At 45.9% G+C, this 23,415-nt stretch overlaps 1 protein-coding gene across 1 annotated transcript in view; it reads right to left on the bottom strand.

Annotated features, from left to right (window-relative positions):
- The window catches only part of LOC124142294 (DNA excision repair protein ERCC-6-like), a 29,908-nt gene extending 10,943 nt beyond the window's left edge, over window positions 1-18,965 (bottom strand). The window contains exons 1-15 of the mRNA XM_046510689.2: window positions 18,831-18,965; window positions 18,120-18,408; window positions 17,569-17,668; window positions 17,328-17,451; window positions 17,060-17,165; window positions 16,325-16,777; window positions 15,107-15,275; window positions 14,548-14,694; window positions 14,218-14,370; window positions 13,812-13,947; window positions 13,355-13,525; window positions 12,805-12,981; window positions 1,525-1,641; window positions 1,281-1,376; window positions 450-665 (exon numbers count right to left, since the gene is read on the bottom strand). Coding sequence (XP_046366645.2) covers window positions 450-665; window positions 1,281-1,376; window positions 1,525-1,641; window positions 12,805-12,981; window positions 13,355-13,525; window positions 13,812-13,947; window positions 14,218-14,370; window positions 14,548-14,694; window positions 15,107-15,275; window positions 16,325-16,777; window positions 17,060-17,165; window positions 17,328-17,451; window positions 17,569-17,668; window positions 18,120-18,357 — 2,403 coding nt within the window. The 5' untranslated portion in view covers window positions 18,358-18,408; window positions 18,831-18,965. The remainder of the gene's footprint in view (window positions 1-449; window positions 666-1,280; window positions 1,377-1,524; window positions 1,642-12,804; window positions 12,982-13,354; window positions 13,526-13,811; window positions 13,948-14,217; window positions 14,371-14,547; window positions 14,695-15,106; window positions 15,276-16,324; window positions 16,778-17,059; window positions 17,166-17,327; window positions 17,452-17,568; window positions 17,669-18,119; window positions 18,409-18,830) is intronic.
- Window positions 18,966-23,415: the final 4,450 nt, after the last annotated feature.

Here is a 23,415-nt window from a genome sequence, read left to right as displayed (position 1 = left end):
TCCCACCCACCGTTCTACACTGACTGAACAGCAAGACTGGGTCCCACCCACCGTTCTACTCTGACTGAACAGCAAGACTGTGTCCCACCCACCGTTCTACTGACTGAACAGCAAGACTGTGTCCCACCCACCGTTCTACTGACTGAACAGCAAGACTGTGTCCCTGCCTCCAGTCCCGCCCAGTGTTCTACTGACTGAACAGCAAGACTGTGTTCCACCCACCGTTCTACTGACTGAACAGCAAGACTGTGTCCCTGCCTCCAGTCCAACCCACCATTCTTCTGACTGAACAACAAGACTGTGTCCCTGCCTACAGTCCCACCCACCGTTCTACACTGACTGAACAGCAAGACTGGGTCCCACCCACCGTTCTACTCTGACTGAACAGCAAGACTGTGTCCCACCCACCGTTCTACACTGACTGAACAACAAGACTGTGTCCCACCCACCGTTCTACTCTGACTGAACAGCAAGACCCTGTGTTCTTGCTTCTGCCACAGCTTCAGAAGCGCCTCCACCACCATCATCTTCCCTGATCGTTTGTAGAAGCCATAGTCCAGCGTCTCATCCCCATGAGTGTCCTCGCCCACCAGGATCCGGGGCCCACCTGTGGACAGGTCAGGATGATTACACACCTTCCGCAGTGTGATCAGACCAGCAAATATCTGAAAATAAGTTCTGAAAACATGAAACTTACAGAAGAGAATGACAGGGTTGCATTTGGGTAATGATACCATCATTAGCATGACTGCATTCTGACACTATTGGGTGCGTTTAATCTTGACAACATAAACGCTGTGTCCTTATTGTACAATGGGGGCGATCGATTAGCCTAGTGGTTAAAGCGTTTGCTCGTCACGCCAAGACCTGGGTTCGATTCCCGTCATGGGTACAATGTGTGAAGCCCATTTCTGTTTTCCCCGCTGTAATATTGCTGAAAGTGGCGTAAAACCATACTCACTCACTATTGTACAATGAGCTTTTAAGACCGAATCTAAGTGATCAACTCATGTGACTTGGTGTGGTCAAATAGTGATGAATAAAATATAGTAGCAGGACCCTGATGTATGGAGTTACTAGAGTCCCATGGTTTGAGGTATTAGAGTAAGTTTCTTGATTTATAGTTTACACGACTCAGTCTTGCTTAGTGACTGTACTTGTAATTGTAAAAGCTGTTTGTGAACAAGTCATTCAAGATAGTTTGATAAACAAAATACTACATGTTACTATAATTGCTTTCTAACAGTGTGTAGATTGAGTGCAGCTGCACTGTGACCGACCTTGTACTTGCCGGAGAGGATGGCCTGACATTCCCGGGAGTCGAGGTACTCCTGATACACTTCCCTCTGCTCCTCCGTCAGCCGGCAGAACAGCACCTGGGCAACAACAGCAGCAGCAGCAACGTGAACAACAGCAGCAGCAACGTGAACAACAGCAGCAGCAACGTTAGCAACAGCAAAATCTCCACCACAAACATGTCTGATCATACTGATCTGTATTTAACATTGAAAGTGCCCCAATTACCTGTTCATTCTTCTGAGGTAGATTCAGGCCTACTTTGACATCAGCTTTCATTCTGCGCAGCAGGAACGGATTGATCGTATCTCTCAAAACGGTGGCACACTTGTAGGCGGTCTCCACCTGTATCAGATGGACAACTGTATCATGTTCGCTAGAATGTTAAAACGCATAGTCTATTTTGGGCTGAAGAAATCCTGACAAGTTGGTCCAGAGGCAATGTTTGTTGTTTGTTGATTAATGCCGCACTCAGCAATATTCCAGCTATATGAAGGCTGTCTGTAAATAATCGAGTCTTGACAAGGCAATCCAGTGGTTGATATTATGAGCATCAATCCACGCAATTGGGATACAATGACATGCATCAAACAAGTCAGCGAGTCTGACCACCCGATCTCGTTTGTCGCCTCATACGACATGCATGGGTTGCTGAAGACCTAATCTACCCCGGATCTTCACGGGTCCCAGTGGCAGTAACAATATTTTACCTGTGTATGGAGCCTGGCCATGCCGACAGGCTTCATTTGTATATATATATATATACCCTGGACCCATGTGCCATTACAGCATTATTTAGATAGTTATAATCTTGTAGAATTTTCCTATTCGGAATATTCCATAAGTAAAACGTTACCACTGTTATACTGAGACTGTTGTCTCCCACAACTGCTGCTATAGCGAAATCTACCACAGAGATCTCAATTACCTCATGCAGCACGTGCGTAGCCACCTAGCTGCCATGTGACACCCTTCACTCTTGTCTACTGCGAGAGCAAGTGCTCGGGGGACGGACGGGCGGGCAGCAGCCCAGTGGTAACGTATCACTTATAAAATATTCCGAATAGGAAAATTCTACAAATTACATTAAGTAATACGTTACCACTGTTATACCGAGGCTGACTACCACAGTAGGCGGTGGGGAGCACCTACAACCCGAATCCTGACTGCTAGCGGAAGCACTCCATGCGCATGCACCTAGCTAGGCGTTACCCTATAGGAATACCAAAGCACTGTCAAGCGCATACCGTAAGGCTCAATCGTCATTGCCAAAATGATTGGTGACTCCAAACGGCCCCACTGGATAGGTATTTCATCGCCGCAGCGGATGAGAACACTGTATCCGCGTGAGCTAAATCATAGATCAGGTTAAACAGTCGAAAAGAGGGAAATTAATTTCCTTCAGACCGTATATCCCAGAGCAAGCCTACTTAAAGTATGCATTAGGCGCGTGACCTAATTCCAGTATTCGTAAGCATGTATCGCAAGGTTGGAATACACGACAGACAATTAAATGCATAATTGTCAAAATACAAATAAGGACAAAACACACAAAAAGCCGCCTCACCTGTGGTGTGAGTGCGCTGGTTTGCAGGACCCCCACTCCTGTACCCACGGCGTGGGAACATTGGAGACGACCCAGATTGACCACCGTGCAAGGACTGACGACTGCGGAATTTAGAATTGCACTGGACACACCCCCTAGATGACCGCTTGTGCCGCGATCAGCGGCCCAAGACGGTGCACCCCCTCCACGTCTTCATCAGAAACCTTTCTGAGGTAATGATTGGCAAAAACCGAGTCAGAACGCCAGTAACAACCTCGTAATATTCTGTGAACAGAGATATTCGAGTGTAGGGCAAATGTTGCCGCTAGCGCCCTGATCTCGTGCGGGTTTGACCCCGCTACCGGTAACCCCCGAGACCGGTACGCCAGATTGATGACAGAACGAAGCCACAATTGAGTTGCGAGTTATGTCAACCGTGCGATTAGGGTTACAGGATATGAACAGACGGTCACGCCCTTGTCTACGTTCATTCGAAGCCTTAAGATAATACTTAAGGGCCCTAACCGGACACAGCGCTCTGTCCTCAGTATCAGCAGGATGGTAAGATTTCTTTGAGGGATCTTACAGTGAATTCTCTCTCCGTTTGCCCGACTCTCTGATTCTTGGCGACGAAGCCCATGAGCAGGCCAAGGCGGACCGCTCCTTCGTCACCCCTATCGAATCGTACCTTGGCGACATCGAGTGCATGAATACACGTGCCGCCGTGGCAAAGGAGAGGAGAAATGCTGTTTTCCAAGTCACATGCCGGAACGAAGCACTATGCAAGGGTTCATACGGAGCTTCCGTAAGTGATTGCAACACTAGGGAAAGATCCCAGGCCGGTGCCCGAAGGCGGCCCTTCTTAAGATCGTGCTGTTTGAAACCCTTGATAATACCCCGTATCACCAGCTCTTTGGAGAGTCTGGTACCCATAGCAACGTCCCGTACCGTAGCAACGGACGAGACATAGTTGGCAATGGAACCCCCGGAGAGTTTCCGGGTCTCTCGCAAGTGAGACATGAAACGAGCAATATCCTGCACAGATACCTTATCTGGCGAATGAATGTGATGTTTACAACACCACTTCGTGAAAATAACCCAACGTGCATTATACACCTTCTGGGTAGAATCACGATGCATACTAACGTATGCCCGAGACGCCCGGCGAGAAAAACCTCAGACGCTCGGTGACAACATCCACGCGTGCAGATTGAACTGCCCTGCGTTTGGATGAAGCTGACGGGTGTGAGGGTGGATCAAGAGATCCGGTCTCACAGGCAGTGGGAGTGGCGACTGCGTGACCTGGGTCAGCAAGTCGGGGTACCACGATCTGTTCGGCCACATGGGCGCGATCAGTAACATTCGACAGCGAACTCCTCGAAGCCGGCTTAGAATGTGTGGTATCAACGCTGTCGGCGGGTAAGCATAAGCGTCCAAGCCCGTCCAGTCTAATGCGAGAGCATCGTGATCGATGGCCCTCGGGTCCGGGACTGGTGATACAAACAACGGGAGTTGATTGTTGAACCGTTTTGCGAACAGGTCGACCATCGGACGACCCAAACGTTCGCACAGCCACTGAAACACTACTGGGTTCAGCATCCACTCTGTGGGGCTCGGATCCTGAGGCCTCGATAGAGCATCGGCCAGTACGTTCCGCACACCTGGGATGTGACGGGCGCGTATCTGGCACGGGACACTGTCCACCAGAGCGGAAAACTCAAAGTGAACGTGTTCACATAGGACGCTACCGTCGTGTTGTCGGTCGCCAGCATGAGCCGGGCGTCGACGAGACGATGCTTCCAGTGATTGACTGCGTTGATCACTGCCTTGAACTCGAGACAATTGATGTGAAGACCTAGTTCGTCTACGCACCACAGCCCCGAGCTCACCTCCCCCTCTAGATGGGCGCCAAAGCCCACTAGAGAGGCCTCTGTATACAGGTTCAAGGTGGCCCAGTAGGGCCGCATAGAGACTCCTGATAAGACATTGTAAGGGAGCGTCCACCACTCCAGATGCGGTCGGAGCCGATCCGGGAGGGCGACGGTCGCACTGTTCACCTCCGTTGCTAACAACTGGATTAAAAAACGTTGCAGCGGACGGAGTTTGAGACGACCCCGTTCGGTGCAGTCCTGGGCTGATACAAGTAGCCCTAACAGCTGTTCCCAAAAGTGAACAGTCTGTTGCACCGCTAAGACTTTGGCAATCATCGCCTGAATTTTGTGCCACCGGTCTGGGGGGACAAATAGGCGATGGGACACCGTGTTGAACCAACCTCCGATGAACTGCAAGTTCTGAGAAGAGGTTAACTCGCTCTTGGGGAGATTGACAATCCACCCCAATTGCTCCAAGAGCCGACGTGCGAAAACGAGATGGCGTGACAGGGTGTCCCTCATTCGATTTGCTACTAGCGAGTCGTCCAGGTACGCGAAGTACCGGACACCCCTCCGGTGGAGGAACCCCACTATGGGGGTGGTTAACCGGGTGAACAGCCAGGGAGCGGATGAAAGACCGAATGGGAGTACAACCCACTCGTAGTGCCTGCCTTGAAAGACAAACCTGAGATACTTGTGATGATCCGAGTGAATCGGAACATGCAGATAAGCATCCTTCAGGTCGAATGAAGCTAGCCAGTCGGCCGGCATGATCAGTGCTTTCAGGTCCGTCAAGCTCAACATTCTGAACTTGGGCGGCTTGCGCAGGTAGAACTCGTTGAACGATTTCAAGTTGTGAATCATTCTGAGTTCGGCACTGTCCTTCTTGGGAACGAGAAATATCCTGGAGTAAAACCCCGGTGTTGTTTCTGGTAGAGCTAACTCCCGAACTGCCCTCTTCTCCACCAACCTGCCGATGGCATCGGCGAGGAAGGGAAGATCGGTTTCCGAATAGAAACCTGCCGACGGGGCAACGGTGAGCGGCGGATTCGCTTTGAGATCGAGCCGATAGCCGTACCGAATCGTGTTGACCACCCACGGGTCGTCGAACACTTGTTCCCAATTCTCCCAGTAAGTCTGGAGTCTGGCTCCCACTGGGGAAAGAGAGGGGGGCCGGACAGGCTGCGACAGGCGCAACTGTCCAGGGCCAAGTGACTCGGGTTCGCCTACGGGCCAACCGAAGTTGGCGCTGTCGGCATACGAACCCCTCCAATGAGAGTCACCTGGAGGGGCCCTTGCCGTCCTTAGACGACTTGGGCTTCCCCCAGTTCCCCTTCTTCCCGCGAAAGGGCTGCTGAGAACCCTTACCGGAGCCCTCAGAGCGGGGCTTCTTCCCGGAGGAAGAAGGACCCGACCCCTTAGGCCTGCCGGACGCAGCATCCTGGGGCGTGCTCCGCTTCGGAGCGGCACCCAGGCGCCTATGCAAGGACCCCACAAGATCCAGTGTGTGCCGAGAGGCCTCGGCAGACACAGCGGCCTGTTGTTCCTTCAGAACCCCAGGGATCTTGTTATTAAACAGGGTCCGAGCAGACCAAGGCTGCGAAAGGAGCACCTCCTGATTGGCAGCGTCCAACCCTGAAGCAACCAGATACGACTGGCGCCGAAGAAAATGGCACGTGACGGAAACAAAGGCCGAAGCCCCGGCAACGTACTCCAGGGAAGCATTCAAACCGAGCAAGCAGTTGTAAATGCGCTGGTCTCGGTCCATAGGAGAACCTTCGACCAGACTGGCCGCTGCAGCCAGGTATGTGTTGCCAGCATGGAGTGTCGAGTGAGGGTGTCCAGCTGTTGCAAGGTACCTTGTGGTACCGTGGCAACCGGTAGGGCACGGACCCCCAAACGCTCCACATGGGCTTCCGCAGAAGGACCAGCCTCGGGAAAGGCAAGGTCATGTACTGGGGAAGACCCTTTTCTCCACGACGGGGGAGGTAACGGGAGACCCCGACCGGAGGCAGCCGTGAAGGCCTTCTCCAAAGAAGGCTTAATCCCGCGCAGCAAGGTTGATGCCGGGAAAGCCTTGTCAGACGTCTCGTCGTATACCTCAGACCCACGGAACCGTGGATTCCCCGCGGTATCGGCAGGGGCTTTGGCATGTCGTCGAAGAGGTCATACACCATGGCCACGCGGTCCTTAACCGATAGCGGAAGCAACGGTTCGGGGGAAGGACCGGTAACCACGGCAGCCGCCGCCGTACCGGTGGACCCCGCGTCCGAACCCGCGGCCACCGAAGAGGCCGGGGACGGAACAGCCAGTGGCCTATCTTGCTATAAGGCCGCCAGCTTGGAGTCCACAAGTTTCGACAACAATGCGGCGACAGAATCCCCAGAAAGCCCGAGGGCCGCAAGGGGATCTGCCGCAGCCGAGGAGGTGGTACCCGCACGGGGACCCCGACCGGACGAACCGGCCACCACAGGGGTGGAGACGGACTGTACGTACATGCCGCTCAAACTCCGCAGGCCCCAGACCTTCGCACAGGGTGCACCGGGTGTCCCCGCAAGGAACCCTGCACCGCAGGCAACGATCGTGGGGATCCCGGGACGACAAAAACTTTCTGCACACCCCACAACTCCGAGGAGCAGGGGTAGAGGGGGTGGAGACTGTCAGACATGTCAGACATTGATTGTTTGCTATAAACAAAGAACAAAACATGGTTACAACGCACGCACCACAATGATTCACAAACAAGCATTTTCACAAGAAAATAAACGAGCAATGTGAACATATAACATACACATATAACTTTTATTAAAGAAATGGGTTTTTCAGATTAAAAACGATGTTTTATTGGTCTGTTTTCAGTCGTACAATTGGGTATCTCATACCTCTAGTCGCACGTTAAAAGGAAGCCAGAAGCTGGAATGTAAACAATAAACTTGTTTCCGTCTGGTTGCGCGCGCACCTCCCGATGACATGCCACAAATCTCGAAGAATAAGCCATCAAGCAGGACTGGACTGGATTACTTTCCAGTGGGGATGGCTGGGTGGGAACGTACGACTGAAAACAGACCAATAAAACATCGTTTTTAATCTGAAAAACCCATGTTTTAGTCTGTTTTCAGTCATACAATTGGGTAGAATTCGACGGAACACTGGAAGGAGGGTCGGGAAAGTAATCCAGAAGTGACCTCTGTCACGTCGAATGTACCAAGTTCCTCACCCCTGTAGTGACAATAGAACATTCGACCAGATGCACGGACGAGACAAATTGTTTATCACGAACGCACAGCATGGTTAATGCTCATCGACACACAACTAGTTATCGATGCGACAGGACAACTGCACGCGTCAGTTGAACTGCGATCGAAGTGGTCGACGTATAGTTTAGTTACAGAGCAACTCGCAGTATACAAGGTAACTAAAACAGCATGTTTAATGCTCTTCGACCCACAAGTAAGTATCGATGCGACAGGACAACTGCACACTTCAGTTGAGGTGCGATCGAAACGTGGTCGGCTTATAATGTAGTTACAGAACGACTCGTCGTAGGCAAGGTAACTAAAACAGCATGTTTAATGCTCTTCGACACACTACTAATTATCGATGCGACAGGACAACTGCACGCGTCAGTTGAACTGAGATCGAAGTGGTCGACGTATAGTTTAGTTACAGAGCAACTCGCAGTATACAAGGTAACTAAAACAACATGTTTAATGCTCTTCGACCCACAAGTAAGTATCGATGCGACAGGACAACTGCACACGTCAGTTGAGGTGCGATCGAAACGTGGTCGGCTTATAATGTAGTTACAGAACGACTCGTCGTAGGCAAGGTAACTAAAACAGCATGTTTAATGCTCTTCGACACACTACTAATTATCGATGCGACAGGACAACTGCACGCGTCAGTTGAACTGAGATCAAAGTGGTCGACGTATAGTTTAGTTACAAAGCAACTCGCAGTATACAAGGTAACTAAAACAGCATGGTTAATGCTCTTCGACACACAACAAATTATCGATGCGACATGACAACTGCACACGACAGTTGAATTGCGATCGAAGTGTGGACGGTATATAATTTAGTTACAGAGCAACTCGCAGTATACAAGGTAACTAAAAAATACGAGCAGTACTTCTTGTCTGAGACAATGTCGAAGGCGACCTGATCGAGAGGCTCGTAAGTCTAACTAGACAGGTAGCGCAGAACGATATCGAGGTCCCAGGCCGGCAGTCGGAATTAATGTGACTCATCTTCAACCATGAAGACACGTAGAATTTTCTGCAATTCCGGTATTTTAGTGAGCCTGTCGCCCGTAGGAGACGGCTCGTCTAGGTAGAAGGCGACCCTGATCGCCTGCCGATGGAGCCATTCTACGACCGTCTTCATGATCCGTGTGATGAAGTCTTCCCCCTACCGGTAGCTCGTCTAAAGGTAGTAGGCTCCGACGACGGTGACGGCGGGGAAAAGGGACCTCACTACCTCCCCCGCTGGCTCGCTGTCGACAGCATAGCAAGCGGTTGTAGCTGGAGACGAACAGCAGTGTCCATGGATCCCCAATGCCTGTCTACTACAAGAATCTTGGAGGGCGCTAGTTTCTTGAAGAGTAGCCCCCAATCCAAGTCCCTTCTCATGAGTGACGAAAACGGCATGCCAGAGATCGGGTAACGCGATCGAACAGGTGGTTTGCTGAAACTCTGCCCCGGCAGAGCAGAGGCAAGTTCTGGTCCATATCGTGAGCCATGGCTCTGAAGACATCGGGAGGAGACGTCGATTGTGTGGATGTAGATGAAGGTACTGGTGTACTGGTCGATGGTCCATGGACCTCCGACGTAGTCGAATCCTTCTTGGTCGACGCTGTCGAGGCGAGTACCGCCGTCGTGATCTGGGCTATCAAAGCCGGGTCGATATGAAAGTGAGACGAGGGTGCCGATCGGTCATTATCTCTACGACGCTGTCGTCACAATCCATCGTCGACGTCGAATGTGTAGGCATAGATGAAGGAACCGGTGTACAGGACGATGGTCCATGGACCTCCGACGTAGTCGAACCCTTCTCGGTCGACGCCGTCAAGGCGAGTACCGCCGCCGTCATCTGGCCTATCAAAGCCGGGTCGATATGAAAGTGAGACGAGGGTGACGATCGATCATTATCTCTACGACGCTGATCTCCCAAAAACTCCCTTCGAGAGCGTCGCACGTCCCCGTGGGGGCGAGGGCTACGATCTCCAACTGTAGAAGTACTACGATCCCCATCGTAGTTATCGTCCGAATCGAACTCCCGACGACCTCGAAGGCGACGAACGTCCTCGTGTCGTTTACTGTCTCTCGACGAGGCACTCGACCTGTCGTCCCGTGAACGGGAACGACTTCTAGAGAGGGATCTGTGTTCACTGTCGACCCGCACGTCGTAGGTAGGACGAGAGACGGACCGACTTGGGACCGTAGTCCCCTCGTGGTCCTCGTCACCACCCGGTCCCGTCGTAACGGGGGTGGCTGAGTGACGCTCTCGATCAACCGATTGACGAAGATCAGTCGTGCGGGTAGTAACATCAGCAGGCGAACGGTCACGTGTCTTGTCGAAAACATAAGTTGACTGAGGCGGGTCTTTTTCAACTGATTTCTTGGGTGTGGCCGACGCGCCACCCCCAGGGCCAGATGTAGGGGGTGCAGAGTCCAAGGATCCACCCGATGACCTCCTCTGCTTGTAGCGCTGGTCAGTAGCCCGCTTCGCCAACGCACGAAGATACAAGTTAAAGTTGACAAATGCTCACATTCTTTACAACGTTTATTCCACGAACACGTTGAAAACCCGTCCTTATTTATGCAGGAAGGACAATACTTGTGAGGATCTACTATAGACAGTTTTCCTTGACACGAGGCACAAATGCCCGACATGTTGCCACGTGTATAATCAAGTGAAACACGTGTTGAACCCAAACAATGGATTACCAAGGATTACATTCCAGGAGTCTACAGGTAAGACATATTATTATTACTGTATTAGAACAACAACTGTAAACACACGATAAGTACTAGTAGAATACAAACTAGCAGTCTATCGCGAAAGTCCTTCTCGAGCGACCAGCTCAGAGGCGCGCTGAGAGATTTGTGGCATGTCATCGGGAGGTGCGTGCGCAACCGGACGGAAACAAGTTTATTGTTTACATTCCAGCTTCTGGCTTCCTTTTAACGTGCGACTAGAGGTATGAGATACCCAATTGTACGACTGAAAACAGACTAAAACATAAGTTATGTTAACCCCCAAAACATACAAGAACAGGGGAAACGTAAAACACAACGTGCATACGCGAACCCCGCAAGTATACTCGGACCCCATGGTACCGCGGCATTCATCGTATCGCGGCATTTGTGATTTCCGATAGTTCACGCGGGACACGCCTCTTAGCGGCTGTCTATTAATGCAAATCAGTAACCAGGAAGTGCTCACTTCGTAAACAATTTCAATTTCCTCGGAATGTTCCGTCTGCTGTAAGTAAGGAGTTATTAATCCGTTGATACATATTTCTGGCATCTGTTGTAATATTGCCTTACCCCCATCTATCAATGGCCAACGATACAACCCGCAGTTCCCCAAGTAAACTTTCTCTATCGACCTGAACTAGATCATCTGCATATTCATGGCGACTAATGAGGTAACGGAAGTTACGTAGTCCGCACATTTATTCCCGCTCTGTGCCCAGAATCTATTGGGAGATCATAAGGGCCATAATGCCAAACTTAGAAATACGTTCTTCACTAGTAACCAAAACATAAATACATACTTTGGGCATACTAGGAGTGCTTTTTATATATTTATTGTTGACTTTTAACATTTTTCCATTTTGTGACAAATTATTGTCATCCAAGTTTTTTTAAACAATCTTAAAATATCATTTCTGATATTATGATGTTGACTTATGAAAATATTTTTCTCTTACTTTTCGGTAAATATGCATTGAATACCTATTGCTGATAACACATTTAGAATTTTACTTGTGCTGTCTTTGCACTTGTCTGGACAAATCACTGATGTCTGTCATGATCATACCAAGTGGTTGGTAGAATTATGTCCTCTTTTTGTCCAATTCGGACCTCCATAAACAACTTTTCTCTGTACCGCGATACGATGGAGTTCTCTCCCTTGTCAAACAGAGCGCGAGGCCCGGCTTTTACTCGGCGCTACTAATGTAAATAACGAACTTTTATCAGTAAAATATGCATTGTTAGATAGAATAAATGACATCTGATATAGAGAACACGAATAATCATAAAGGTTAGTGAGTGCATTTTGTTCCGTTCAGCGTACATGACAAGTACCGCGATATATAGAAAAAAGGGCGGGAAATTTTTTCCGTTTGCCGGGAAAATTATAACCAAGCGTAGCTACCGCAACGCCCCATAAAAGCACAGTTTATTAGAGAATAAACTATAATAAATATCACCAAATCTTCAAGGAACGCTTCAGCAGGAGAAAACACGTCTTGCTAAGCAGACGAAGGAGACAAGAGCGAAGGGTGTCACATGGCAGCTAGGTGGCTACGCACATGCTGCATGAGGTAATTGAGATCTCTGTGGTAGATTTCGCTATAGCAGCAGTTGTGGGAGACAACAGCCTCGGTATAACAGTGGTAACGTATTACTTAATGTAATTACCTAGTGACATCACTAATTTAGCACAAGTTTCCCTTGCTCTTCTCTTGCTCATAAGCTTCAAGTATCTGTGTTGCTATATATTGAGAGCTATTTACGTTTATTGTAAACCAAAGTGGTGCCAATGATGTCAAAGTCAGCATGGTCAGTTGCAGCCATTTTGTAACCATGGATACAGAAAATATAACAATGTGAAAGAAAAATCAATTTGTTTTGGCAATCACTTTTGAAGGGAAACATCGTTTTTTAATGAATATTTCAGTCAAAATATACAAATAAAACAAAACTTGTTAGATTTCATTTACCCAATTGGTACCCAGATCCCAGGACACATTGCCATAAGTAGCGTTTGAAAGGCGTATTGAGTGAAGCAGTACACCGGTCATACCGTGCAGTCCTAGCCATGAATACAAGTATGTCCTTAAACCCAAGACTGCTGTTACCTGGACCTGGGTGGCGTTGGCATAGCCTCCCTGCACTATGGGCACGGAGAAGTGCTGCAAGAAGTCGGGGAGCATGCCCAGCTTGCCGGGGAAGATGAAGTCAAACAGTGACCACAGCTCCTTCAAGTGGTTCTGTATGGGGGAGCCGGAGAGGATGACTCGGTGCGGCGTGCGGAACTAGATGAAACACACGCCAGAGTAAACAATTCAGTCCCGCACAATCAAGCAATATTAATCTTCAAGTTTAACATCATAATTTTCAAAACAGTTCTTGACTCAATTAAAAAAAGATGTCTAAAAGTAAGATTGCCATTATTCCTATATAATATCATTATAGTCCTGAACTGGTCACGTTTGGGACGGCGTGTAAATTGTTCATCTGTTTATTCCTGGATGGATACCAGGTATGAAATCCCACTAGTCACCAGGCCATTTAGTTTAGACTTCAATGCATAGTAACTAGACTTGAGGAAATAGCTACTGATCCTCTATATATTTCCCTGGTATCAAACTCAAGCTGATCCCTGGTTTATCCAAACTGTTGCCCCACCTGTTTACAGGCGAGCGTGATCTGAGCATCTGGGTTGCGTATCTTGTGTCCCTCGTCCAGGAAGACGTAGTGCCAGTTGTAGGGCAGGACGACGTCCTGGTGGATGACCAGGGTGCTGAAGGAGGTGACCAGCACCCCCTGGTTCCGCACCACCCCGTACACCAAGTCACGCTGCCACACAAAACATTTGTCAGACAATAAATAGACAGTTCTATTGAGCATAACACAATTCACTAGTCATTCACTCTGTTTATTGATATGTTACTTATGTACAATGTTTTTTCTTGAAATATATCATAAACACTTTTCCAGTAGTCTTATTCCTGATGTACAACTGTTCATTCTGAATTAGTTAATGCTTGCCAAGTGTTAAGAAGGGATTCTGGGGTGGGGTGACTGAATTTGAACTATTGAAGTTCATGAAATGGTATCACAATGTCCTACTGTGTGTACTCACCTCCTTGCCACTGTACGAACCAGATGAGTGCAGAATTGCCACCCGGAATGGAGGCCACCATTTGTGAAACTCCTTCACCCACTGATGCATCACAGTCGCTGGACATACAATCACACATGGTCCCAGGCCCGAATATCTGCAGGCAGAACCAGTTGGTCATACAGCACATTCGACATAAATGAGGATACTGTGACAGCATGTAGCCTCCGTACTGATCAGCAGTCTCCACTGGGCCCTCAATATCAGCATGTTATGCCCTATGTTCATAATTCACATGAAAAATAGTATTTGTCATCACTCACGTCATCAATATATGTTACAATGATAATTATTGGAGGGTCCTTTCTGACTATTTGCTACAACTGTCTTCGTTAAATTCAGGGTTGATTATCCGACATTCACTTACGGAAAGTTTTTGTTGCGCAGTTTGCTGTATTTGAGAGCTGCCAGGAATGCAATAGTCTGAATGGTTTTGCCAAGTCCCATCTCATCGCCAACAATACCACCAGCCTCCTGGCAGTGGAGCTCCCACAACCATCGCACCCCCACTCTCTGGTACCTGGGAGAGTCAGAGTCAAAGCATAACTACACAAGCCACACAAAACTCAATAAATGAAAGAATTGAAAACTGATTTCTAAATGACATAAGAAAATATTTTTGTAAATATACTTGATCTAGTGAAATATTCCACATGTTATTCCTGTAACAGAAGTCCAAAAACATTTATTAACGTACTGGTAGAGGTTTTTCCAGATACATCCTGGCACTTGGAGTCCTCCCTCAAATTCCTCGTCCTCCTCCGAGTCATTGTCATCGTCCCCTCTCGCATCCATCTTTGACTCGCGCTCAAACTTCTTCAGCAGCTCAGTCCTCTGGTATTCCCTGTTCAGAAATCAGTGAATGAATAAATGCGTCAACCTCTACATGTGTACTATACCAAACCATACTAGAGTCCTCTGGTATTCCTTGTTCACACATCAGTGAATGAATAAATGCGTCAACCTCTACATGTGTACTATACCAAGCCATACTAGAGTCCTCTGGTATTCCCTGTTCAGACTTCAGACTATGACAAAATCAGCTCAGATCTTCTTCCTTTTACTGTCATTTCCAGCATAAAGAATATTCTATGGATTTTTCAAGGATTTGCAAGTTTGTTTCAAACTTTGCTTGTAACGGTTGACTCACTGCACATCATTAATTATCTTCTAACACGCGAAGCCACCTGTCAAAAGAATTGGAAACAAAACTGGACTCAAAGTTTTAACATATACAGTGAGATAAACACACATACTTCAGTCTCCTCTGGTAGAATCTCTCATCCCCATCATCCTTGGCCTTGTGGATGCTGGTGTCTTTCTTCACCTTCATTATCTGCCGCTTCGCGACACCATCAACATATGCCGGGGGAACATGCCTCTCTGGTAGAAACGCCTTCCGTTCCTTCCTCCTCTCTAATAGCTCTGCAACAAGCAGTTTAGAAACCATAAAACACTGTAAGAAAACTGTTGACAAGGTTATACTCAACCCATGTACAGTATCCTATTTGAGAAGAAGACTGTCTCCATGGTCAGATGGAAGGTTGGTGGCTCGAGTGGTTCGACCCCTGGTCGAGTCATACCAAAAGACATTAAACGATAGTACTTGTCACCCTGCCTGGAGCTCAGCATTAAGGTGGTGAAACAAGGACCAGTCTGCTTGGAGTCAGACTACTGTGTCTGAGTGGATAATTCGTGTTAAACTGTGGCATGGTATCTCAGTGGGCTAGCACTATAAAACTAGCTTTAGTCCCAAGTAGTACAAGCCCCACACACACATGCAAGTCCAATAATCTTGGAATGTGACGTTATATCCAAGTTCCCATCACCCCTCTGAGAAGCGTCTGTTAAAGTACTACTGCTGCTGCCCAGTTTCTTGGAAAAGTGAAGTGAGATGAAAAGTAGATTAGAATTTGTGAGTACTTGAAAAGTACAAACAGAATCAGCCCCTTCACCACTCCCAGAAGGCCCAAGAAATCATTACATTCCTCCACAGGTGAAACTTGGCGAAATTACATGAAATACGTGCTAACTACAACCTCAGACCAGATTGAAGTATCCTGCCTCTAGCATGTCCAGTTAATATAATGAAGAAAGGCAAACCTTAATAAGCAACCAATATGCACTTTGGGTAAAAATATATCACTTACAGTTTGGAAAAACACATGTCTAATGCAACACAGCTTTAAATAATCAAATCCCCATGGCCTAGTCCTTATACCCCAAGATTGTCATCAGTTGTCGTATGTAGGTATTCAAATAACACAACCACAACATGCTGAAGTCTTACACACCCTCCACAGGGTCAGGTGAACTTTATGATTAACCAATCAGCATCGAGGTTTCTAAATTCTTTGTGCAAGCAAGCAAAGAACTCAGAGCAGCATATCTGATTTATGTATCTTAAAAGCAAATTAAAATGGACAGTCCAAAAGGTTTCACTATCATATTGCTTTTGACATTTCATACACTACCTAGTGCATCATCCTCCTCCTCAATGGCCTGCTCTGATGGCTGCCATTCATCACCGCTGCCATCCCGGTCACTCTCTTCATCTCCAAATGATGCTTCTCCATTCCCATAACTCCTTCTCCCTCGACGTTGGTACCTTGCTTGAGTGTAGTCAGTCTCCCGATCATACAACTTATGGTCCCTCGCATCAAACAGGTTAGACTTCTCACTCTTCCTCTTCTTCACAGGAGACTGACCGTCAACACTGTGGTTCACACCTGATTTACCATTGGCAGACAGTTTATGTTTTGTCTTGCTTGCACCATCCTTTGAAGTGGTTGTTCGCTGTTTAGGTTTGGCTTGTTTCTTGTTCTTGATAATTGTTCCAAAGGGAGTCATGTGACCAAGTCTTATCATCCTGTCTCTCTCCGATTCTCTCTTTTTTCCAGATGTCAAACCTGCTTCAAGATCTTCTCCTGAAAGAGCCAATACAACATTGAAATATGGTTAGTTTTTCTTAAAATCAATGAAGATGCACGAGAATGTCCTTTTCCTTTACCGATGCTGATTGGTTTCACCAAAGAGAATTAACCAAGTTAACATCCATAGCCTGTGTCCATAACCAAGGAGATATTCTTTCTTAAACTCAATCCCAAAACAGAATGCTCAGGTCAGTGAGTTGAGTTTTATTCTACCACTGGTTTCAGCAGCTTCCAGCTATTTCATTAAACCATTGCCACAGTGTGATAACCAGCTACCTTGTTGTCCGAGTGGCGCTACCAGCACACCTGCATCAATCTTGACATTGTCCATCTTAGTCTGCAATACGCTCTTCCTTGATTCCAACTTTTTCAGATGCTTCAGCTATCACCATGAAAACAAAATATGCATTACAATGTGAGATTTACATCCAGCTATCATCCTATGTAATATCCTTTTACATACCAAGACAGAGATTACTTCCTGGCTTTAAGCATGTTAAGAAGTTATCTCTCAAGACAATGCTATTGAAAAGGGACATTTTACCTTATTGTCTCTCTGTTTCTTAATAGCTTCTATTGTGTGCCTCACATCTCGACTGACTCCCTCAATGGACTGAGGCATTGATTCCATCACTTTATTGATGTGAGTCAATTCCTGATTGGCCATTCTGGAATCATGTCAAAATCATAAGTTATTCATATTTATAATTTTCATCCACAGCATCAATTTCAGTGATGAAAATAATGTAAAAAAAGAATAAAACAATACAAAACACAGCACTCACTTGAAGTCGTCCTCAACGGCTGTCATCTCTTTCGTAAGAATTCGACGTAACCTCTCCTCTTCCTGCAACGCCATAGCCTGGTCCGCCTGGGCCATCACACCTGCATACAGACAGAAGCATCATTACATGGGACGATATTAGCTCATCATGCGTATATACTCCTCAAAGAGTTTGCACTTTCCGTACTGATGACTCAAATTAGTATCACTCAGTTTCTTTGAGTAACTTCTAATTATTAGGTTACAGTACAATTTTACTTGTAGTCATTGACACGATTTGCTGGAATTCATGTAATTGGTTTGCAGAAAGGTTGTGTCTCACAAATTGCTTTTGAAAATTATAACCACGATTAAATGAATAAAGTTAACAATATGAGGGATAAAAATCAACACTAGTAAGCAATGTAAGTAGTTATCTTATCATAAATGTCATCTCTTCCCAGTGTTCCAATAACATCATGCTCTTTTTATCATGTGTTAACACACTTTGGTTTATACCACAATACAGAGTCACCTGGTTTTGTATATCCTTTAATACTAATGTCCACCTACCATCTTCGAAATCCTGCTGGTTGAAGACACCAAGTCCCAGACCTTCTAGCTCTGAGTGTTCTTCGAGCAGAGCCTTGGGGATGAGTCTTGTGTTGACATGGAAGCCTGCCTTCTTCTCCTCGGCCACCTCCCCTTCTTCCATATCATCATCCATACTGGATGGTCCTGCTATGGGTTCAGCTTCAATCAAAATGGCAGATCTCTGAGCACCTAGTCCTGTTGCCGCGGATGCCATCATTGTGTCACTGCTTTCTTCCGATTAAAGTAAGTCCACCTTTTTATTTCTCATCTAGAACATAAAGAACGGAAAATAGTAACATTCAACATTGACATTTTAATGCTATTAATCATGTTAGATATATTAAAACATCTGCTTTCAAATTAAGTAAATAGTATTGCCATCATAATCAATGTCTTGTCAGGATGACTGCTACACAACGGGTCTTATTTTACAGCTTCGCGTTGCCCATTGAAAGCCAACTTATTATTTTCATTCTGTATTTATTGAAGAAATGTATTATCTAGTCAATACTCTGATAAAAATATCACATCGAAAAACATAATGACATGAGGGCTACGTCCGACACGCACACTCTGATTCATACTTTTGCTGAATTGCTGTTCTGTTGTTTGGGTCGGACGTAAACAAATAAACATGTCAAACTTTGCCTTTGGCCTTCATTTTATTACAGTAAACATGATCAAAATTACCAATTAGGTCTGACTGGGGTTCCTAAATTCAGGACGACGCGATTGGGAAACAGAAATGCTTGGCCAACACATGTGTAACGTCACGTAAAAGCAAAACTATCTCCCGTGATGAGAAGTGCTAACCTCGCACTTCGCCATCTTTGTATTTACTGGGGAAGCCTTGTTGAGGACTATATTTAGTAACTATCACGTGACTACGACATTTCTAATGTCTAATTTTAGAACGATTCCGCAAAGGACTTGCTGAACCAAATGACAAAGCGAAATAAGGAATTTTAGGTTCCAAATAGGAAATACAGGAATATATAATTGATTGAAACACGTTTTGTGACGAGACAAAAGCTCTCGTTTATTCTGTATAAATTTTACGAGTCTAAAGGAGTTATGCGGATTGAAATATGTTTGATGTGGTTGTTTTTAACGGCGCACTCGGAAAAATCCATCTATAATGACTACGGCCTGCAAAATAATCGAGTCTGGACCAGACAATCTAGCGATTGATTACATAAGCATCGTTCCACGCAACAAATTGGATACGATGACATGCATCAACGAAGTCAACGAGCATGGTCGACCATTTAGTCGCCTCTTACGAAATGCACATAGAGGTTGCTGTGGACATCTCCATACGTTCTATTATGATGCACGTATTATGCACTCGATATAATCGAGGGTGCAGCACAGATATAGGTATCTATATTATATATGATTTTGTTGTCTGAAAGCAGAAATCAAACAACTCATGTATGCAGTCTCTCGTACAAACCAGAAAACATAAATATTCAAACCCATTTATATTATCATGATTATATATTTAAAACATTCTAATACTTTAAAAAATATTTTCCTTTCCCAGACTAAAATTATATCAGTCTAATAAGCGCCGAGTAATGAAGAAATTGGATTAGTCCGACAATACTGAAGAACATCGGCACCAGGACGTGTGTTTGGCTTCTTGTGGCGACATTTTGTAAACTCTCATGAGGATTGCTTTTCTCAATACCGAATAAAGAAACCATCCCATATCTTCATGTTGTGAACTAATGATGTGCTGACGAAGCAAGGTCTGACGCAGAAATTGTGTCTGTGCCGTAGGGAACAATTAAATAAGTGACCTTGTGAGATTGATCATGGATATGGCTGTTTGTATACACAGAGGTGTGTGTGCATGCGGGCGGGTGTGTGTGTGTGCGCGCACGCATGCACGCACGCGAGCGCGCACACCTTATATACTTGCCTGTCCATTCCTGATTCTGTTGTGTATTGTATATATTCTGTATAACATATTAGACACCATTTGTTAAGTACTGCTTTAATACAAATTTTGGCACTCAACCTAATTTTTTTGTCAATTGGATGTCATAGGTTCAGCGGTGGACGTATGCAGTGTCCACCAATGGTCTTGATACTGGCATGAGATCGAGGCCACGGCACCGTGAAAATAGAGAAATCAAATGCTCCAACTCTATATTTTAACCAGGCAATATTGTTTATTTTATAAACAAGCAGATAACTTTCTTTTCCGTTTTTCTATGGCGGCGTTATTTTGTTCGTGAGATGTGTTAGTCGTCTTCTGAGTATATCAAGCGTTCTCCGCACATTCACGCGTACTTGCAGTGTGTCAATGTTACGTTTCATCAAATTCTCTCCACCAAAACAGTCGGGCAATAACTTGAATTCGGTCAGACTATGTAAATGTTTTACGATCCAAATATTACCGCCTTAATTTCAGTTACAAGTGAAACCATTTTTTCTTTTTTTCTTTCCTTACATTATAAATACCTTACATTATATTACACTTTGAGGGGAGATAACTGCAAACATAATCAAATGCAATGCCGCGTGGTCTCGTTTGTGATAAATATCACCGCCAACGTTCCAAACATCACCGTCCTAATTTCAGTTATGAGTTAAACCATTTTCCCCCCGATTATATCCTTACATTATATTACACTTGAAGGGGAGAAAACTGCAAACATAATTAAATAAAATGTCGGGTGGTCTAGTGTAACGTTCGTGATCGCCCTCACGAAATTACTAAATGCGGGATTTCTATTTCTATTACATGATATCATTTTACATTCATGCAACACATTAGAAAAAAATGCATGTTTTGTTTTGAAAGGCTGATATTCGTCTACGCTTACGTTTATGAATAAATTAATACAACCAGATACCAATCAAAGCGGGACACAGAAGGATGACGTCATACTACTGTTACGTCACGGTACTCCCCAGTTTCATGTTGGTGCCACACGAGGATGACGTGCTTGTAACAGGCACTGGTGTCTTCATCAATGGGCGCTAAATTCTCAGCTCTTCTAAACCGACCCAGAAAGAATAAGACAGCTCCCAACATGGACGACAAACTAGAAAAGATAATTTTACAGGGATTTCTCAAAGCTCCACGCGCTACCGAAGAGGAAGTCATGAAACAGTTGCAAGAGGAGGGAATAATTCCGACACTTCGAAGACAGGGGGGCGTGGCATTCGAGGTCCCTCTAGTCGCCGACAAACCGAGGGGACAAGCCCGACGTCGCGTTCTGTTCAGCTCTCACAAGAAGAGCCTGTGGTCTCGAGAGGAGAAGATGATTATTGCTGGCATACACAAGGAGGAACACCTGGATCTCCGGAGGAAGACCGCTCGGAAGGAGGAGGAGAAGAGGCGACGAGCGGCTGAGAGGAAGAGCCAGCAGCAGATCCTGCGTCAGTTGAACCGGTCGGAGAAGCTCTACAGGAAGATGGCGGCCGTAGAGAACAGGAAGAGGGAGCTGGGACTATTGAGGAAGAGGGTTCTTCCTCCCATCCGGAAGGATGTGTCGGACACGGGCGGCTAGTGTTGATAAACTGCGGATATTTTTCAAAATGGAATTCGGATGTCATGATCACTTTCAAGTGGCTGGTGGATTTCCAATTCCATGTTTTAGCTGGGAGTACAACATCAGTACATACTATATATTTAATGATTACATTGTATTAATACGTCATATGGTCATCAAATGCACTTGATCGAATTATATAGAGATAACAAGCATTGCCAATTTTACATAATGATCATAACGGTATACGTTATTTTAGATTAAAATTGATAATCTTTTGATTGTATCTACCTTTACTTGTGTTTCTTGTCAATTTCCCCAACACTGATATACGACAATCACAAACAAGCCCACAGAAAGAGGACATATTCACGTTTTCGTCTGTTAATTTTTATTCAAAGGTGATTATAGTAAGGGAAATTATTTCATGATTTCTCCAGGAAGTGATCAAATTTTTTCTTGTCGATTGTGGCTGCAGAGGAACCATTCTCAACAGGCCCCTACAGGGAGCACAGGAGCATGAAGGCGATGGTGCCTGAAGTGTTCACATACATTCTATTGGTGAGCACGGAGACAGCTTTTAGGGACAGATTGGGTGCAGTTTGTGAATGTTAACACAAAAGTGTTCAATACAGGCAAATAATCCGCGAAGCAGTCAAGTGATTTTTTATTGAAAACATATCCCCAAATAAGTATAATGTTTGTAAAGGTTCACCCGATCACCTATAACAATAGTCTTGATAGTTTGCTGTTTGCTCCGCAATATTCCAACTATATTACGGCGGCCTATATTACGGTGTCTGGACCATGGACCACACAATCCAGTGAATGATATTGTGAACAACGATCCAACCAAATCAGCAAGCCTGACCACCCGATCCCGTTAGTCGCCTGTTACGGCAAGGTTGGGTTGCTGAAGACCTATTCTCTACCCGGATATTCACGGGTCGCATCTTCATCCATGTAGGTATTGGTACTGTAATGAGTGAGTGAGTGAGTGAGTGAGCTTATTATGACTTATCATGTTGAGTCGCAAGGGCTTCAAAGACCACGGTTCTATTTTGTAACATATTCTCCACACAAAAAAGGAAACGCAAAATTGATTTTTCATGTATATTTTATATATAATATGAATAATCAACAGATGGTAATCGAGTGTTCAAAATCATTGCCATTGGCCCAGGTTCCATATGGCACACATGGAACAGTAGATTTTCAAGGTGAAGGTCATCTGTTCTCAATATCTTGTATGGCCACTATTAGAGTCCAAAACTTTCTGTCATCGTCATCCCATGGAAGCAATCAGATCCCGAATTGTGGCCTGGGGAATGTTCACGCACTCTGCCTGCAGTGCTTGTGTCAACTGTCTGAGTTTCCGTGGTTGTTGCTGACAGGCCTGCAGTCTTGATCCAGTGCATCTCATAAATCCCCGGGCGTTGTCTTGTTGGAAAATGACGTTCGCTTGTTGTTTTATGTGAAGGGCGTGTGGCCGGAGAATCTCATCAGTGTAACGTGCTGTTAAATTCCCTATGACTTTGACTAAATCTTTCCTACCAGTGTATGAGGTGGCAGCCCACATGACCACACTGCCACCACCAAATCTGTCCACTTCCTGTATGCAGTTAATTCGTGCATAATGCTCCCTGAGACGCCTGTAAACACGACGTCAAACATAAGCACTGCGAAGCATAAAACGTGACTCGTCACTAATCGCAGTTGTGGCCATACTCAGTGACCTTGACACCACTGACGTCGCATCCAACGGT

Source organism: Haliotis rufescens, unplaced genomic scaffold, assembly GCF_023055435.1.
Source record: "Haliotis rufescens isolate VD_foot unplaced genomic scaffold, xgHalRufe1.0.p SCAF_11, whole genome shotgun sequence".
Taxonomy (NCBI): Eukaryota; Metazoa; Mollusca; class Gastropoda; order Lepetellida; family Haliotidae; genus Haliotis; species Haliotis rufescens.
The sequence above is the reverse complement of the archived record's forward strand: the minus strand, read 5'-3'. Positions and strand labels throughout refer to the sequence as shown.